Source organism: Microcaecilia unicolor, chromosome 6 (genome assembly GCF_901765095.1).
Source record: "Microcaecilia unicolor chromosome 6, aMicUni1.1, whole genome shotgun sequence".
Taxonomy (NCBI): domain Eukaryota; kingdom Metazoa; phylum Chordata; class Amphibia; order Gymnophiona; family Siphonopidae; genus Microcaecilia; species Microcaecilia unicolor.
In genome coordinates, this window is record NC_044036.1 from 243002139 (window position 1) to 243021653 (window position 19515).

The window sequence follows — 19515 nt, forward strand, 5'->3', positions numbered from 1 at the left end:
ACGCCATATGCCACGAGGAGAAGAATCGGGGAACCCCCTGCCCGCTATAAAAAGGTAAAATTACCTGCTTGCCGCTCCGAGCTGTAACGAACTGGTGTCCCAGTGAGTAGCTGCAATGAACGTTTAAAGAAACGTCGAATTAAACGCCTTTAAAGACGTTTAAAATTTTTTTTTTTTTTTTTTTTTTAAACGGAGCCAGCGGGAGGGGGGAGAAGAATCGGGGAACCCCCTGCCCGCTATAAAAAGGTAAAATTACCTGCTTGCCGCTCCGAGCTGTAACGAACTAGTGTCCCAGTGAGTAGCTGCAATGAACGTTTAAAGAAACGTCGAATTAAACGCCTTTAAAGACGTTTAAAATTTTTTTTTTTTTTTTTTTTAAACGGAGCCAGTGGGAGCGGGAGGGGGGGCACCACCAGGTTTGCACTTGCTCAAAAGAGCCCTCAACCCCAGGCCTCAACAAAACCTAAGGATTAGGCTTGGAGGCCTAGCCAGAGCTGCTGCTGTGTGTGACCACCACCTGCTGAGATAGAGAACATACTGGGGAGTTTCCGGCAGCACATGACCACATATAGGGAGGCAAAAGTTTGCTCTCTATCTCCACCTGCTGGTAGATGGACACAACCCACCAGTCTATGGATTGATCAGCTTGATGATATGGAAATGCACTGTGGCATCCCATATTTTGTTTTTCTTGCACTGCCTGCAGGGGCTCTCTTGAGGTCTGCAACATGTGGTGTGGGAACTCCCTGCTGGTCTGTGGTCTCAAGTATTGCACCTTATCCAATTCAGTTTTTGTTTTTTTCTTTAATTCACTGCAATCTTTGGCAGATAAGGTATACAAGATCTCATGCTTAATCCAACAAACAGCATCCCCCTCCTATGTTTTACCACCACACTTTGTAATAACCTGTTCTAAACAGCTCCCAAAACCAGCAAGATTGTCCAAATATCTGGCAGCTTAGACCCCAAGGTCAGAACAGCACCAGTTTCTGGGGTGTTGAAGCCTATTGGCACCAACCCAGCGACCCATGACCTGCAATATCATTAGGTTTAGTGAAGGTCCTCCAAGGCAGAGGACCGCCAAGATCCCACGACAAAACAGAAATGCACAAGGAGTGGAAAATAGACAAGGCGACTCAGAAACAAACAAGGAGACTATTTTTATATCTTACCTTTCAACAGATTTGTCTCAACACCATCCCGAACCAATTTCCAGTGAACACCTGGAGGTTTATAAACCGCAAAAATCCCGTGCAAAGTCCGAAAAACTGCTGGGCCAAATTCAGGCATGTTCAAGGACTCCTGTGCAAGAGGAAAAATAGTAATTAACATTCTGTATCACTTTAAAATGTATGGATTCTCCAGAACAGAAGGGCAAGCGATATACAAAGTACAAGACAGACAACAAAACAGAAGACCAATGGTGCAAAACAGGGCACAAGTTTATTCACCATATAAAACATGTAATTAATTACAAGCCCACAATTCCCCAGTATACAGACATCTTACCAAACCGCACTAGCTATTACCGCACAACAATGCTGACGAAGCCCATTCAAAGTGAATGGGCATTATCAGCATTAAGGTGTCGGGAATTGTTGCTCAGTTTGGTAAGAGGCCCTAGCTCTAGCATTTTAATGCAAGAAAACCATGTTATTTAGCACACATCCAATTTTTATTCAATAAGAGTTATTCTGTTTGTTGAGAAGCTCATTACAAGCTGAGGTCATGGTTCTGGCATTTTTACATCTAGTGCTTTGCTTGATAAAAAACAGTAAGGGATATTGTTGGATAAGATGCTTGGCCATTCTGTTGCTTTTGTAGAAAAGGTATTTTTTCAAGTTTTTATTTTTGTTGTTGGTTAGGCTTTATCTCTCTAATTTAAAAGGGGGGGCAATGACAAAGCTAACTTACGAGATAATTCAGCTCTTCATCTAGGTGTAAAATAAGCAAACATCCTCCTGCAGGAGGGTTCAGTTCATGTCCTCTAGTTCTACCATCTTCCCATCTCTGGGAAAAAAAAAGTTTTTATATCGAAACCTTTCAAATATTTGAATGTCTGTATCATAATCACCCCTATCTGTCCTTTCCTCCACAGTATACATCTTCAGGTCATCAAGTCTCTTTTCACACGTCTTGTGGCACAAACTCCATACCATTTTCGCCGTTTTTCTCTGACCTGCTTCAAGTCTTTTTACCTCCTTTAAGAGTTATGCCCTCCAAAACTGAAACAAAACTCCAGGTGGGGCCTGCATCAACCCTTCCTTTCTTCTGCTGGTTACACCTCTCTCTATGCAGCCTAGCATCCTTCTGGCCATGACCATTACCTCACCACATTGATTCACCACCCTGAGATCCTCAGACACCATCACTCCAAGATCCCTCTCCTGAGCTGTGCTTATCAATCTCTTGTCTCCTATCTCATACATTTCCTTTGGACTTCTGTACCCCAAGTGTATCACTCTGCACTTTTTAATTGTTAGATCTTGAGAGAGATCTGGAAGAAGAGTCAGTATAGTATACCAGAGGAATATCATCAGCATAATAGAACGTGTCGATGTTGTAATCCTGGATAAAGGTAGTGAGAGGTCTAAGAAAAATATTAGCCAAAGTGGTGCCAAAACAGAACTCGGGGGTACACCACAGTAAAGTGGGTGTGCGGTAGAATGTGAGACAGTGAAACAGAAAATGATGAGTAAGGAAAGAGGAGAACATTACATTACAATATACTTTTTTACCGCTAAGAACTAATTTTAACAAACTTCTTAAAAAGATAGGCTTTTACTATTATTGGAAATAAATTCTATACGATCCATTATATAAATTCGGCATTCAACATTTAGGATCTTATATAGAAAGCAAAAGAATCTGAACATAATCCTCACCTCTATAGGCAACCAATATAATTCAACAAAATATGAAGAAATTTTATCCTGCTTCTGTAATGAAAAAATTAATTGGATTGCAGTATTCTGTTTGCAAAGCGAATGCTACATACCTGTAGAAGGTATTCTCCGAGGACAGCAGGCTGATTGTTCTCACTGATGGGTGACGTCCACGGCAGCCCCTCCAATCGGAACACTTTACTAGCAAAGGCCTTTGCTAGTCCTCGCGCGCCCATGCGCACCGCGCATGCGCGGCCGTCTTCCCGCCCGAACCGGCTCGTGTTCATCAGTCCTATACGTAGCAAGACAAAGACAAGGGAAGACACAACTCCAAAGGGGAGGCGGGCGGGTTTGTGAGAACAACCAGCCTGCTGTCCTCGGAGAATACCTTTTACAGGTATGTAGCATTCGCTTTCTCCGAGGACAAGCAGGCTGCTTGTTCTCACTGATGGGGTATCCCTAGCCCCCAGGCTCACTCAAAACAACAAACATGGTCAATTGGGCCTCGCAACGGCGAGGACATAACTGAGATTGACCTAACAACTTATCCAACTAACTGAGAGTGTAGCCTGGAACAGAAAAAACATGGGCCTAGGGGGGTGGAGTTGGATTCTAAACCCCGAACAGATTCTGAAGCACTGACTGCCCGAACCGACTGTCGCGTCGGGTATCCTGCTGCAGGCAGTAATGAGATGTGAATGTGTGGACAGATGACCACGTCGCAGCTTTGCAAATCTCTTCAATAGTGGCTGACTTCAAGTGGGCTACTGACGCTGCCATGGCTCTAACATTATGAGCCGTGACATGACCCTCAAGAGCCAGCCCAGCCAGGGCGTAAGTGAAGGAAATGCAATCTGCTGGCCAATTGGATATGGTGCGTTTCCCCACAGCCACTCCCCTCCTGTTGGGATCAAAAGAAACAAACAATTGGGCGGACTGTCTGTTGGGCTGTGTCCGCTCCAGATAGAAGGCCAATGCTCTCTTGCAGTCCAATATGTGCAGCTGACGTTCAGCAGGGCAGGAATGAGGACGGGGAAAGAATGTTGGCAAGACAATTGACTGGTTCAGATGGAACTCCGACACAACCTTTGGCAAGAACTTAGGGTGAGTGCGGAGGACTACTCTGTTATGATGAAATTTGGTGTAAGGGGCCTGGGCTACCAGGGCCTGAAGCTCACTGACTCTACGAGCTGAAGTAACTGCCACCAAGAAAATGACCTTCCATGTCAAGTACTTCAGATGGCAGGAGTTCAGTGGCTCAAAAGGAGGTTTCATCAGCTGGGTGAGAACGACATTGAGATCCCATGACACTGTAGGAGGCTTGACAGGGGGCTTTGACAAAAGCAAACCTCTCATGAAGCGAACAACTGAAGGCTGTCCTGAGATCGGCTTACCTTCCACACGGTAATGGTATGCACTAATTGCGCTAAGGTGAACCCTTACAGAGTTGGTCTTGAGACCAGACTCAGACAAGTGCAGAAGGTATTCAAGCAGGGTCTGTGTAGGACAAGAGCGAGGATCTAGGGCCTTGCTGTCACACCAGACGGCAAACCTCCTCCATAGAAAGAAGTAACTCCTCTTAGTGGAATCTTTCCTGGAAGCAAGCAAGATGCGGGAGACACCCTCTGACAGACCCAAAGAGGCAAAGTCTATGCTCTCAACATCCAGGCCGTGAGAGCCAGAGACTGGAGGTTGGGATGCAGAAGCGCCCCTTCGTCCTGTGTGATGAGGGTCGGAAAACACTCCAATCTCCACGGTTCTTCGGAGGACAACTCCAGAAGAAGAGGGAACCAGATCTGACGCGGCCAAAAAGGAGCAATCAGAATCAATGGTGCCTCGGTCTTGCTTGAGTTTCAACAAAGTCTTCCCCACCAGAGGTATGGGAGGATAAGCATACAGCAGACCCTCCCCCCAGTCCAGGAGGAAGGCATCCGATGCCAGTCTGCCGTGGGCCTGAAGCCTGGAACAGAACTGAGGGACTTTGTGGTTGGCTCGAGATGCAAAGAGATCTACCAAGGGGGTGCCCCACACCTGGAAGATCTGTCGCACTACACGGGAATTGAGCGACCACTCGTGAGGTTGCATAATCCTGCTCAACCTGTCGGCCAGACTGTTGTTTACACCTGCCAGATAAGTGGCTTGGAGCACCATGCCGCGACGGCGAGCCCAGAGCCACATGCTGACGGCTTCCTGACACAGGGGGCGAGATCCGGTGCCCCCCTACTTGTTGATGTAATACATGGCAACCTGGTTGTCTGTCTGAATTTGGATAATTTGGCGGGACAGCCGATCTCTGAAAGCCTTCAGAGCGTTCCAGACCGCTCGTAACTCCAGGAGATTGATCTGCAGATCGCGTTCCTGGAGGGACCAGCTTCCCTGGGTGTGAAGCTCATCGACATGAGCTCCCCACCCCAGGAGAGACGCATCCGTAGTCAGCACCTTTTGTGGCTGAGGAATTTGGAAAGGACGTCTTAGAGTCAAATTGGACCAAAACGTCCACCAATACAGGGATTTGAGAAAACTCGTGGACAGGTGGATCACGTCTTCTAGATCCCCAGCAGCCTGAAACCACTGGGAAGCTAGGGTCCATTGAGCAGATCGCATGTGAAGGCGGGCCATGGGAGTCACATGAACTGTGGAGGCCATGTGGCCCAGCAATCTCATCATCTGCCCAGCTGTGATCTGCTGGGACGCTCGCACCCGCGAGACGAGGGACAACAAGTTGTTGGCTCTCACCTCTGGAAGATAGGCACGAGCCGTCCGAGAATCCAGCAGAGCTCCTATGAATTCTAGTCTCTGCACTGGGAGAAGATGGGACTTTGGATAATTTATCACAAACCCCAGTAGCTCCAGGAGGCGAATAGTCATCTGCATGGAATGTAGAGCTCCTGCCTCAGATGTGTTCTTCACCAGCCAATCGTCGAGATATGGGAACACGTGTACCCCCAGCCTGCGAAGTGCCGCTGCTACCATAGCCAAGCACTTCGTGAACACTCTGGGTCAGAGGCGAGCCCAAAGGCTAGCACACAGTACTGGAAGTGACGTGTGCCCAGCTGAAATCGCAGATACTGTCTGTGAGCTGGCAGTATCGGGATGTGCGTTTAGGCGTCCTTCAAGTCCAGAGAGCATAGCCAATCGTTTTCCTGAATCATGGGGAGAAGGGTGCCCAGGGAAAGCATCCTGAACTTTTCTTTGACCAGATATTTGTTCAGGGCCCTTAGGTCTAGGATGGGACGCATCCCCCCTGTTTTCTTTTCCACAAGGAAGTACCTGGAATAGAATCCCAGCCCTTCCTGCTCGGATGGCACGGGCTCGACCGCATTGGCGCTGAGAAGGGCGGAGAGTTCCTCTGCAAGTACCTGCTTGTGTTGGAAGCTGTAAGACTGAGCTCCCGGTGGACAATTTGGAGGTTTGGAGGCCAAATTGAGGGTGTATCCTTGCCGGACTATTTGAAGAACCCACTGATCGGAGGTTATGAGAGGCCCGGCACAGACACTTGGATGTCGGCTATGCTCTGCTGGAGCCAGTCAAAAGCTCGTCCCTTGCTTTTGCTGGGGAGCCGAGGAGCCTTGCTGAGGCGCACGCTGCTGACGAGAGCGAGCGCACGGGGGCTTAGCCTGGACCGCAGGCTGTCGAGAAGGAGGATTGTACCTACGCTTACCAGAAGAGTAGGGAACAGTCTTCCTTCCCCCATAAAAACGTCTACCTGTAGAGGTAGAAGCTGAAGGCTGCCGGCGGGAGAACTTGTCGAAGCGGAATTCCGCTGGTGGAGCTGCTCTACCACCTGTTCGACCTTCTCTCCAAAAATATTATCCGCACGGCAAGGCGAGTCCGCAATCCGCTGCTGGATCCTATTCTCCAGGTCGGAGGCACTCAGCCATGAGAGTCTGCGCATCACCACACCTTGAGCAGCGGCCCTGGACGCAACATCAAAGGTGTCATACACCCCTCTGGCCAGGAATTTTCTGCACGCTTCCAGCTGCCTGACCACCTCGTGAAATGGCTTGGCTTGCTCAGGAGGGAGCTTGTCCACCAAGCCCGCCAACTGCCGCACATTGTTCCGCATGTGTATGCTCGTGTAGAGCTGGTAAGACTGGATTTTGGCCACGAGCATAGAAGAATGGTAGGCCTTCCTCCCAAAGGAGTCTAAGGTTCTAGAGTCCTTGCCCGGGGGTGCCGAAGCGTGCTCTCTAGAACTCTTAGCCTTTTTTGGGCCAAATCCACTACTCCAGAGTCGTGAGGCAACTGAGTGCGCATCAGCTCTGGGTCCCCATGGATCCGGTACTGGGACTTGATCTTCTTGGGAATGTGGGGATTACTTAAAGGCTTGGTCCAGTTCGCCAGCAATGTCTTTTTTAGGACATGATGCATGGGTACTGTGGACGCTTCCTTAGGTGGAGAAGGATAGTCCAGGAGCTCAAACATTTCAGCCCTGGGCTCGTCCTCCACAACCACCGGGAAGGGGATGGCCGTAGACATCTCCCGGACAAAGGCCGCAAAAGACAGACTCTCGGGAGGAGAAAGCTGCCTTTCAGGGGAGGGAGTGGGATCAGAAGGAAGGCCATCAGACTCCTCGTCAGAGAAATATCTGATGTGCTCCTCCTCCTCCCACGAGGCCTCACCATCGGTATCAGACACAAGTTCACGGACCTGTGTCTGAAGCCGTGCCCGGCTCGACTCCGTGGAACCACGGCCACGGTGTGAGTGTCGAGAGGTAGACTCCCTCGCCCGCACCGGCGAAGCTCCCTCCGCCGACGTCGTCGGGGAGCCTCCTGGGAGGCAACCGCAGTCGGTACCGCAAGCGGCACCAATGTCGGAGACCTCACCCCGGGCAAGGGGCCAGCCGGCGCCTCACTCGACGGTACTGGTGGCGCAAGCACCCCCGGTACCGGAGGGGAAGGGCGCAACAGCTCTCCCAGGATCTTTGGGAGAACGGCCTGGAGACTCTCGTGCAGAGCGGCTGTGGAGAAAGACATGGAAGCCGATGCAGGTGTCGATGTCCGAGTCTGTTCCGGGCGTGGAGGCTGTTCCGGGCTGTCCAAGGTGGAGCGCATCGACACCTCCTGAACATAGGGTGAGCGGTCCTCCCGGTGCCGATGCCTACTGGGTGCCGACTCCCTCGGCGACCCAGAGCTCTCGGTACCGACGCGGGAAGGAGATCGGTGTCGATGCTTCTTTGACTTTTTTAAACGAAGCATGTCACCGGAGCTTCCCGGTACCGACGAGGAGGACGTAGAATCCAGCCGTCGCTTCCTCGGGGCCGAGGCCGAAGAAGGTCGGTCTCGGGGGGGGGGGGCTGTACTGGAGGAGCCCTCAGGGTAGGGGGAGACCCACCCGAAGGCTCACCGCCACCAGCAGGGGAATGGACAGCCCTCACCTGCACTCCAGTCGAAGCACCACCGTCCGACGACATCAGCACTAGTGGAGGTCCCGGTACCACCGACGCCGACGCAGCCTTCCGATGTCTCGGCCCCGACGACACAGAGGGTCGATGCCTCGATGCAATCGATGCAGTCGCGGCCGAGGGCAGAGGTCTTGACGCTGTCGACGTCGACGCACTCGATACTCCCGGTGCCGATGCCGACGAAGAGCCCGAGAACAAAACGTTCCACTGGGCCAATCTCACTACCTGAGTCCTTTTCTGTAAAAGGGCGCAAAGACTACAGGCCTGCGGGCGGTGCCCAGCCCCCAGACACTGAAGACACGATGCGTGCCTGTCAGTGAGCGAGAATACCCGGGCGCACTGGGTGCACTTCTTGAAGCCGCTGGGAGACTTCGATGACATGGGCGGAAAAATCACGCCGGCGAAATCAAAACTCGTAATTGCGGTAAGGCACCAAAAAGAGGGGGAGAAAAAATTCGACCCGAGGCCTCAAAAGGGCCTACTCCGAAAACGAAAGAAAACTTAACGGGGCAAATACTTAAGGGGCGCGAACGGCCTAAAAACGACCGTACCGAGCGCGGTTCGGGCGGGAAGACGGCCGCGCATGCGCGGTTCGCATCGGCGCGCGAGGACTAGCAAAGGCCTTTGCTAGTAAAGTGTTCCGATTGGAGGGGCTGCCGTGGACGTCACCCATCAGTGAGAACAAGCAGCCTGCTTGTCCTCGGAGAATCACTGGATAACTTGTTTAGGCGCACCCAAATAGATAAGATTACGATAGTCCAACTTAGACAAAAGCAATATCTGTACTAATAATCTGAACGGCTCAAATTCAAAATACTTTGTGTCCTAAATTCCTCAAAAGAAAGAAAGAGCTCATAGTCACAGCACTGAGAGTCAAGAGATAACCACTGATGAACTAGTCCAGAAATACCCAAGTCAGCATGACTTTCCTGTGGTTCCACCCCTCATCTCTTATGACATGATGTAAGTGGAAGCCTGAGGTAATAATAATAATCATTATATTTATTCTTCTATTCTGCATGTACCAAAACTGGTTCAACGTCATCACAACATATTAAAAAAAAAAAAACAGTACAGACCAGGTGTGGAGGCAGATCTTTGGCTATGTCTCACTCTCCACTGAAGGCCACTCTTCCACACTTCTCTGGCAGTCCAACAACGCTGCCATGTGTGGTAGGAAGGTAGGTAGGTCTGAGTGCAGGAGAGGGAAGAATGGAATGAAGAAAGGTAGCAGGCCACCACCACAGAACAACAGTACAAATGGGGACCACAAGAAGTTGTCTTCCTGCTCCCCAGGCTCTTCGACTGTCTGCACATCTGAGACTTTACTAGAACCAAGGTCGTATGCCAAAATTTAGCTTTCTTAAACAGTCTATTAATCTGTGGGCAAGACAAGGGATTTCCAAGGTAGGGACTGGACATATGGTAACTCTGAGGATATAGCTAGACAAAGTTCATGAGGACATAAGAGGTGTCATGTTGAAACAGATCAAAGATCCACTGAGATTAGCATCCTGGCTCTGGGTCATTTGGAACACCCAGCAGATTGTAATAGAAAGGTCCACTCTGTGCTCACTCTCATAATATAAAATCTAGACACTCGACTAAGCACGAGGCGCCCTGTTTTACCTCTCAGAGCTGATTGGATCATTACGTTCACAAAAAACAATCAGACCTGAGAGATTCAACTTGCAGCAACAGGAGCAGGAGCTCAGCAGGCCTTTCTTTCCACTTTTCATTGCCTGCTAAGAAAGAGAGAACAAGAAAGGACACAGCATGGGAGAGATCCAGATATGTTCCTACTCTTCCAGATAAGCTGGCTCTAGCTGCTAGGCAAACCTCCACCCCTGTACCTGGCTAGTAACCATTTATGGACTAGATCTCTAGAAACTTTCCAAACCTTATTTTAAACTCATTTAAACTTGAGAAATTCCATAATTCTATCATGTGTTGAAAATCTTTTTTTTTTTTATTAGTTGCATGGAATGTCCTCTAGTTTTGAATATTGACCGAAAAAGTAAATAACCATTCCCTATTACTCTGTTTTACACATTTTAGGTGGTACTAACATAAGATAGATATAAGCCATTTTCCTGGACCTCACAGTGCACTCTAATTCTACCTGACATTTAAGAATCTCATTACCTAATTATTCAATGTAAAGACAAAAGGCCACTGCTGAATGACATTTATATTTGATTCCTTTTGTCAAGGGAATCCAAGACAGTTCTGAACATAATGTCAACAAGGTTAACTAGCACCTGCAGAAAATAGCTCTTAATTTGGTGCATGAATGGCTCGACCAAGCACAGGACTCAGTGGGCAAGTGAGGTCTTGCTCAGTCTTTACATTTATAAAGGTTAAATTTGTTCATATCTGCTCATTTCCTTCGCCTGAATCCTGTTAAACCAGTCCAGACAAGTGGATTATGCCACTCAATCAACAGATGGAGGCAGAGAACACCAACATTTCAGGGACATCACCACCAGTATTAGGATTGGTGCAACCCTGGAACTTGCCAGTACACTAATGACAAAGCAAATCTGAAACACAAATCACAAGAAACAAAAAAAAGCACCATGAACATGAAACCTATCAAAAATACTATACAGGGACACCGACAGCCAGGACAGGCCCCGGGGCAGAGAAGTACCCAGGCCCCTATGTAGGGGGTCCAAAACTGGTACAACCTTACCTGGCAAATTAAAACAGCGGAGCACTGCACACTTTGCTATATGCATGAAGTTCAACAACGCTATAGTGCATTTGGCTGCGGCATGCGGGCAGCTGAGAACAGAGTGCACCAAGCCAGCAGTTGCCAGTGCAGCAGTGCACGTGCGCAGAGTGTCATGGATTCATGTAAGGGACAGCATTGCAAGCTCTGGTCTCAGGATGGGCCTGGCTGCACTGCACGTGTTTTCACATTTTAAAAAATTATAGTCAGGTGTGGCAGGCTCCTGACACCTATGGGCCCCAGGGTCATGATACTTCCCTGATCCCCGCATCGTCAGGCCTGATTCTATATTATAGTGCAACATTGACCCGCTAATATTCTGGCAACAATTCTATAACAACGAATGGACAACACCAACAGACTCATCCCAATTTCTTCATGAATGGGACAACAGATGCAGAACCATACTAGACAACATAGCACCACTTCAAACCAGAACCACACACAGAAAAAACTCAATCACATGGTTTACTGAAGAATTGAAAGAATTAAAAACACAAGTCAGAAGATTAGAACGAGCATGGAATAAGAAAAAAGACGACTCAGTACTCAACGACTGGAAACAATTAAAAAGAAAATATAAATACACCATCTGACAAACTAAAAGATCATACTATAAAACTAAAATCAGACCAGACTACAAGGATACACATAAACTCTTCCAACTCGTAAACAAACTATTAAATACCACACCGGTCACTTCGAACAACACAGGCACCCTATCAGCACACAAGCTTGCGAACTACTTCAAAGAGAAAATTATAAAGCTACGACTCATGATACCTATCAACACTATTGATTCTGTAAACCTCCTTGAGTGTTTAGATCCAATACCTGGGGAACATCCAGCAGACCGATCATGGCCCAACTTTGACACACTCTCGATCGATAACATCTCCCAATCGCTTGGAAGATACGCCAAGTACCAATGCAAATTAGACATCTGCCCTACTAACCTTATAAGATCTGCCCCCCAACAATTCAAAACAGACCTCACGAGGCACCTGAACTACATGCTACAAAATGGTCTATTCCCAAAGGATAAAGGAAACATACTACTTACGCCTTTACCTAAAGACGCAAAGAAAAATACAAATGACTTAACCAACTATCATCCAGTAGCATATATTTCTCTGATAACCAAACTTATCGAGGGCTTAGTGATGAAACAGCTCACTAATTACCTAAATAAGGGAAAATTAGGTTCTTACCGTGATAATTTTCTTTCCTTTAGTCATAGCAGATGCAGCCATTACAGATGGGTTGTGTCCATCAACCAGCAGAGGGAGATAGAGAGCACACTTTTTTCAGTGCCTCATACCAGCTTGCTCCACTGCCTCTCTTCAGTATTTGAAGCTTCCAAAGCAGTATGGCAAACCGCAATGGGAATAACATAAGCTTTCCTCACAGCGAACGATGGCCCTACAACAAAGGGCATTAACTCAGAATGGAGGGCATAAACTCATCCTCCACTGAGACATAACTGGAGGGAATAAACTCATCCTCCAAAACATGAAACTGGAGGAAATTAAGTCATCCTCCTTTAATCGAACAAGAATCCTGAAGACTGTTTTCCGACTTTCTCCCAAGGACGGAATCTCCAGGAAACACGAGCAGAACCTGAAATAGATTTACAGCAGATAGCATCAGACAGGGAGGGATCATGGCTGCATCTGCTATGACTAAAGGAAAGAAAATTATCACGGTAAGAACCTAATTTTCCCTTCCTTGTCATCAAGCAGATGCAGCCATTACAGATGGGATGTATCAAAGCAATCCCTAGATAGGGTGGGAACAAGCCACACCACGCGCCAGCACTTGCGCTCCAAAATGTGCGTCCTTCCTGGCAGCCACATCCAGCCTGTAATGTCGGGCAAAACAGAGCTTAGAAGCCCATGTTGCTGCACTACAAATCTCTTGAAGAGAGAGTGCTCCAGTTTCAGCCCAAGAAGAGGAAATTCCTCTAGTGGAATGCGCCTTAAAGGCATCAGGCGGAGGCCGGCCGGCCGGCAAGCAAATAAGCTGAAAAGATAGATTCTTTAAGCCAGCGGGCAATAGTGGCTTTAGACGCTGGAGACCCTCTGCGAGGACCTGATAGCAAAACAAACAGATGATCAGAGGTCCTGAAAGAGTTAGTAACTCGCAGATACTGCAGCAGAGTCCTGCGCACGTCCAACAGGTGCAACTGCCCAAAAGATTCTGGAAACTCCTCCTCGACAAAGGAGGGCAAGAAAATAGGTTGGTTTAGGTGAAACGCTGAAACCACCTTAGGCAAGAAGGAAGGCACGGTCCGAACCGTGACCCCGGACTCTGAAAACTGCAGAAAAGGGTCTCTACAGGACAGCACCTGGAGCTCTGACACCCGTCTCGCCGAAGTAATGGCCACTAACAAGACGGCCTTCAGTGTCAAATCTTTCTCTGAAGCACGCCGAAGCGGTTCAAAGGGAGCACCCTGAAGGGCCTTCAGCACTAGCCCCAGGTTCGAAGCTGGACAAGGTGCACGCACGGGAGGACGGAGCTGAAGCACCCCTCTAAGAAACCGTGCCACATCCGGATGAGCAGCTAAAGACACGCCATCAACCTTGCCACGCAGGGAGGCCAATGCTGCCACTTGCACCCGCAGGGAATTATAGGCCAAGCCTTTTTGTACACCATCCTGCAAAAAGTCCAGAATCGGCGAGACAGGAGCCCGCAGGGGTGTGATCTCTCTGGAAGCACACCAGATTTCAAACTGGCGCCAAATCCTGGCATAAGCCACGGAAGTGGAACGCTTGCGGGCTTGTAGGAGAGTGGTAATTACTTTATTGGAATAGCCTCTGCCTCTCAATTGCGCCCTCTCAATCACCAGGCCATAAGACCAAATCGGCCGGCGTCCTCCATGGTCACCGGACCCTGTGACAACAGGTTGGGAACCAGAGGTAACTGAAAGTGATCCTCCACGAGCATCTGTCGGAGGTCCGCATACCAAGGCCTCCTGGGCCAATCCGGGGCGACGAGAACCACTTCTCCTGGATGCAGCCAAATCCGCAGGAGCACTCGCCCTATCAAGGGCCACGGAGGGAACACATACAGTAGGCCCGGAGGCCAGGGTTGAGCCAAGGCATCCAACCCCGCCGCGCGAGGATCTCTCCGTCTGCTGAAGAAGCACGGGACTTTGGCATTGGAGCTTGTCGCCATTAGATCCATCACGGGCTTGCCCCACTTGGCACATATCTGCAGGAACACTTCGTCTGCACTCCGCTGGATCGATCTGATGCCTGCTTAGACAATCAGTTTGCACGTTGCTCTGACCTGCAATGTGAGCTGCCGACAGAAACTGTAGATGCAGCTCGGCCCAGTGGCAAATTTGTTTGGCCTGCGCGGCTAGAGCTCTGCACTGAGTGCCGCCTTGTCGATTTATGTAGGCCACTGCTGTCGTGTTGTCCGACATCACTCTGACAGCCAATCCTTCCAGGGTCACTTGAAAGGCCAGAAGTGCCTGAAACACCGCTTTCAACTCTAGGCAGTTGATGGACCACTCCGACTCCTCGGGTGTCCACAGACCCTGGGCATGCTTCCCCTTGCAATGTGCGCCCCAGCCTTTCAGACTGGCATCTGTCACCACTAGGCACCAATCGGGGAGCGCCAGCAGCATTCCTCGCCGCAGCATGCTGTCTGAGAGCCACCACTCCATGCTGAGTCGGGCTGCAGGGAGCCAAGAGAGTCTGCATTGGTAATCCTGAGATACTGGAGACCATCTTTGGAGTAGAGCATACTGTAGAGGTCTCAGGTGCGCTCTCGCCCAGGGCACCAGTTCCATGGTGGCCGTCATCGATCCAAGCAGCTGGACAATGTCCCAAGCTCACGGGCGGGGCATCCTCAGGAGCAGACGGACCTGATTCTGAAGCTTGCACCGCCTTTGCTCAGGTAGGTACACATACCCCGAGGTTGTGTCGAACCTGGCCCCCAAATATTCTAGAGACTGCGAGGGGGTCAGGTGACTTTTGGCCAAATTGACAACCCAGCCCAGAGATTGAAGTACTGAGACCACTCTGGCTGTTACATGCTGACTCTCTGCAGCAGAGTTTGCTCGAATGAGCCAGTCGTCCAGGTACGGGTGAACCCAAATACCCTCTTGCCTTAAAAAGGCAGCTACTACCACCATAACCTTCGAAAAGGTGCGGGGAGCCGTGGCGAGGCCAAAAGGCAGGGCCCGGAACTGGAAATGCTTTCCCATCACCACAAACCTCAGAAACTTCTGGTGCGGGGGCCAAATTGGAATGTGCAAGTAAGCTTCTTTCAGGTCCAGAGACGTGAGAAACTCTCCTGGCTGTACCGCCGCAATGACGGAGCGCAGGGTTTCCATGTGAAAATGCCGCACTCTCAGGGACTTGTTTAATTCTTTTAAGTCCAGAATAGGCCGAAAAGACCCTCCTTTTCGCAGCACCACAAAGTAGATGGAGTAGCGGCCGCAGCCGTGTTCGGCAGGAGGAACCGGGGACACGGCCCCTATCAGAATCAGACCTTGTAAAGTCTCCTCTACCGCCGCCCGTTTGGCAGCAGAACCGCATCGGGACTCCACAAACACGTCTCTTACAGGGACGTCGAATTCTATTCTGTAACCGTCTCTGATCAGGTCCAAGACCCACTGATCTGAGGAAATGTTGGCCCACTCCTCGGCAAAGAGGGAAAGACATCCTCCGATGACAGGACTCGAGGAGAGGGCCGGCGCACCATCATTGAGAGGGCCAGCGCACCATCGAGAGGGTCGCCCCTGAACTCCAGGCCTTGAGTCAGTAGCTGTGGAACGTTTGTCCGAGCGAAAAGAATTCCTCTGCTGAAAACGGGCATGAGAAGTGAACCCAGCAGAACGCCCCGGGCGGTACCTTCGAGCTTCACGGAAGCGAGGTCTGTAAGAGGAGTGGACCGCCGCACCCTTAGAGGAAGGCCGAGGCCTATCTTCGGGCAAGCGCTGGGGTTTAGCCCTTCACAATTTTCTACAACTCCTCACCAAACAGGAGAAGGCCTTGAAAGGGCAACTTCACCAACCTTTGCTTAGAGGCCATGTCTGCCGCCCAATGCCGTAGCCAAAGAAGACGGCGAGCCGCCACTACTACTGCCATGTGTTTAGCCGAAGCTCTGACAATATCATAAAGGGCGTCAGCAAGAAAGGACAAGGCCGACTCCATCCGCGGAGCCACATCTGAAAAGGGCTCCGCTCCATCACCGGGCTGTTCCACTGCCTGTTGCAACCAAGCCAGGCAGGCTCTAGCAGCATAACAACTGCATGCAGACGTCCGAATAGCGAGACCTGCAATTTCAAATGACCGTTTAAGTGCTGATTCCAGTCTACGGTCTTGAATATCCTTCAGGGCAACACCTCCTTCAACCGGGATGGTAGTTCTCTTCGTCACAGCTGTGACTAGGGCATCCACTTTAGGCATAGCAAAGCGAGCCATATGCTCCTCACTCAGAGGGTATAATTGCCCCATAGCCCTGAAAACTTTCAAAGGTCCCTCGGGGTCAGCCCATTGAGCCGAAATAAGATCTTGGATGGAGTCATGCAAAGGAAAGGCTCGAGCAGGCTTTTTGGTACTAGCCATCCTAGGATTCACAGAGGAGGCTGTGCCACTGGCAGGGTCCTCAATAGAGAGAGCCTGCAGGGCATCAGAAATAAGCGCTGGCAGCTCATCACGGTGGAAAATCCTCACCTCGGAGGGATCGTCCAGATCCTGAGTCACTTCTGCACCAGACTCTGGCTCCTCAGACCATGAAGGCCTGCCAGAGTCCTCTGAATCCTTGCAGCCCGACCACGGGGGGGAAAATGGAGGTGCAGCACTCTCTGAAGGGGAATGAGCCCTTCTGCGCTTCATATTCTGCCAATTATCAGGGAATAACGCCTCAGAGGGCACACCCAGGCTAGAATCCACCGGGGGGGGGGGGCATTAGAAGAGGCCCCTGCCGGGCTTTGTGGGAGAGCTCTTTTAAGCATGTATGCTTTATGCATTAATAAGACAAAATCAGGGGAGAAAAACTCACCCTGGGCACCCAGATCTCTGCTGGGGCTAGTAGCTCCCATATCAGCTTCACTCCGAGGCCTCCCCCCGGGCTCAGGACTCTCCGTCTCAGCGGAGGTCGCGCCATGTGGTAAATTCAAAATGGCGCCCGCTGCCTGCTCAGAGCGCGAAGAATCGTCGCTCGCCATGCTCGGGCCGGCTCTAACCTCTGTACAGCATGATTTACAGAGCCCCGCTGCTGATCTGCGCTTGCCACACTTGGAACAGCGCTTTACTGTCTCCGCAGCCATCGCCGAAAATGGCAGTAAAATTCAAAATGGCGGTTCGCGCCAAAATCGCCCCGATCGCGGGCCCACCCCGGAGGAGTCAGAAAACACTCTTACCTCACTGGACCGAGTATCCCAGCTCCGGTTCCACAGAAAAAGGCAAGGAAAAACCTCTGTTCCAGCGTCTAAGAGCCAAAGCGCAACGCAACTTTTTTTTTTTTTTTTTTAACGCTGTGAGGAAAGCAGAGGTAAATAGAACTCCGGAGGCTCAGGTGAGTGGGAAAGGCAGGGAAAGGGCGAACCTATGTGCCTGCATCCACTGTTGGTGGGGAAGGACAGGGAAAGCTAAGCAATGTGTCCACATCCACGGAGGTATGGGTAAGGCAGGGAAAGGGCGAACCTATGTGCCTTTAAAGTGAAGCTGCTATAGCCTCCAACACCCCTGCTAACAACTGGCAAAAGCACAGGAGCAACCTCCAGGCAGATTTTAGATGGAGCTCGAAGAAGCTGCAGCCACTCTGCTAGGGGAGATAGAGAATACTGAAGAGAGGCAGTGGAGCAAGCTGGTATGAGGCACTGAAAAAAGTGTAACTCTCTATCTCCCTCTGCTGGTTGATGGACACAACCCATCTGTAATGGTTGCATCTGCTTGATGACAAGGAAATACTCAATTCTTCACGAGTCTCAATCAGGATTTCGGTCGACCCACAGCACTGAAACAGTACTAGTGACTTTAAGGAATAAATTCAAACAAACAATTGCAACTGGCAACAACATACTTCTCTTACAATTCGACATGGTCAACCATGGAATATTACTACATATCCTAGAGTACTTTGGAGTTGGAGGGAATGTTCTTAACTGGTTTAGAGGATTCCTGACCACAAGATCATACCAAGTAACAGCCAACGCGGCCATATCAGCCCCATGGACACCTGAATGTGGAGTCTCCCAAGGATCCCCCCTCTCACCAACCCTCTTCAATCTAATGATGATACCCTTAGCCAAGCTGCTAGTCAATCAAAACCTCAATCCTTACATTTATGCAGATGATGTCACGATCTACATCCCATTCAAACATGATCTAAAGGAAATCACCAATGCTATCAACCAAAGCTTCCAAATCATGAACTCCTGGGTGGATGCATTTCAGCTAAAACTTAATGCAGAAAAAAACACAATGTCTTATACTCACCTCACAACATAATACAAGTAATTTCACCACAATCCCGTCTCAAACACTCTGAAACTTCTTGGAGTTACCATTGATCGAAATCTCACACTCGAAAACCACGTGAAGAATATAACTAAGAAGATGTTCTACTCCATGTGGAAACTCAAAAGAGTAAAACCTTTCTTCCCAAGATCCATTTTTCGCAATCTGGTACAGTCAATGGTACTAAGTCACCTAGACTATTGCAACGCACTCTACGCTGGCTGCAAAGAACAGATTGTCAAGAAACTTCAAACAGCCCAGAATACTGCAGCCAGACTCATATTTGGAAAAACAAAATATGAAAGTGCAAAACCCCTAAGAGAGAAACTACACTGGCTCCCACTTAAAGAACGTATCGCGTTCGAGATCTGCACGATGGTGCATAAAATCATTTACGGAGATACCCCGGCCTACATGCTAGACCTCGTGGACCTACCTCCCAGAAATGCTAAAAGATCTGCCCGCACATTTCTTAATCTGCACTTCCCTATCTGTAAAGGATTAAAGTACAAGCTAACACATGCGTCCAGCTTTTCCTACTTGAGCACACAGCTGTGGAATGCACTACCAACTAACTTAAAAATAATTAACGAAATAACTAACTTTCACAAATCTCTGAAAACCTCTCTCTTCAACAAGGCCTACCACGAGAATCCTTAGCTTAATTATAATACTCCACCCTTATTCGGAAGCCTTCTTTCTATAACTGTTGCTTAGTTCTTTTACAACCTTAATCTTTCTGTAACACCAATTGTATCTTTTACCCTGGAATGGCGCTGCCGTAACAGGTCTTTGTAAGCCACATTGAGCCTGCAAATAGGTGGAAAAATGTGGGATATAAATGCAACAAATAAATAAATAAATAAACCTAGAGCAGCTTCTAGATGGGCCTCTGTGAAATCAAGCGATATGAAAGATTAACGATATACAGCCGTGTGCTATGGTGGAGCCAAAGTGCATGCTAAACAGCACAAGGCACCACGTCATAAAGCACCATGCCAGAATAGCAATGCT

General features: G+C 49.4%; 1 protein-coding gene across 1 annotated transcript in view; it reads right to left on the reverse strand.

The window, feature by feature from the left end:
- Positions 1-19515, reverse strand: part of TRUB2 (TruB pseudouridine synthase family member 2) — a gene marked incomplete in the record, with an annotated part of 118964 nt that overhangs the window by 75085 nt on the left and 24364 nt on the right. The window contains 2 exon segments of the mRNA XM_030206972.1: positions 1173-1302; positions 10666-10832. Of these exon segments, the coding sequence (XP_030062832.1) occupies positions 1173-1290 (118 nt within the window).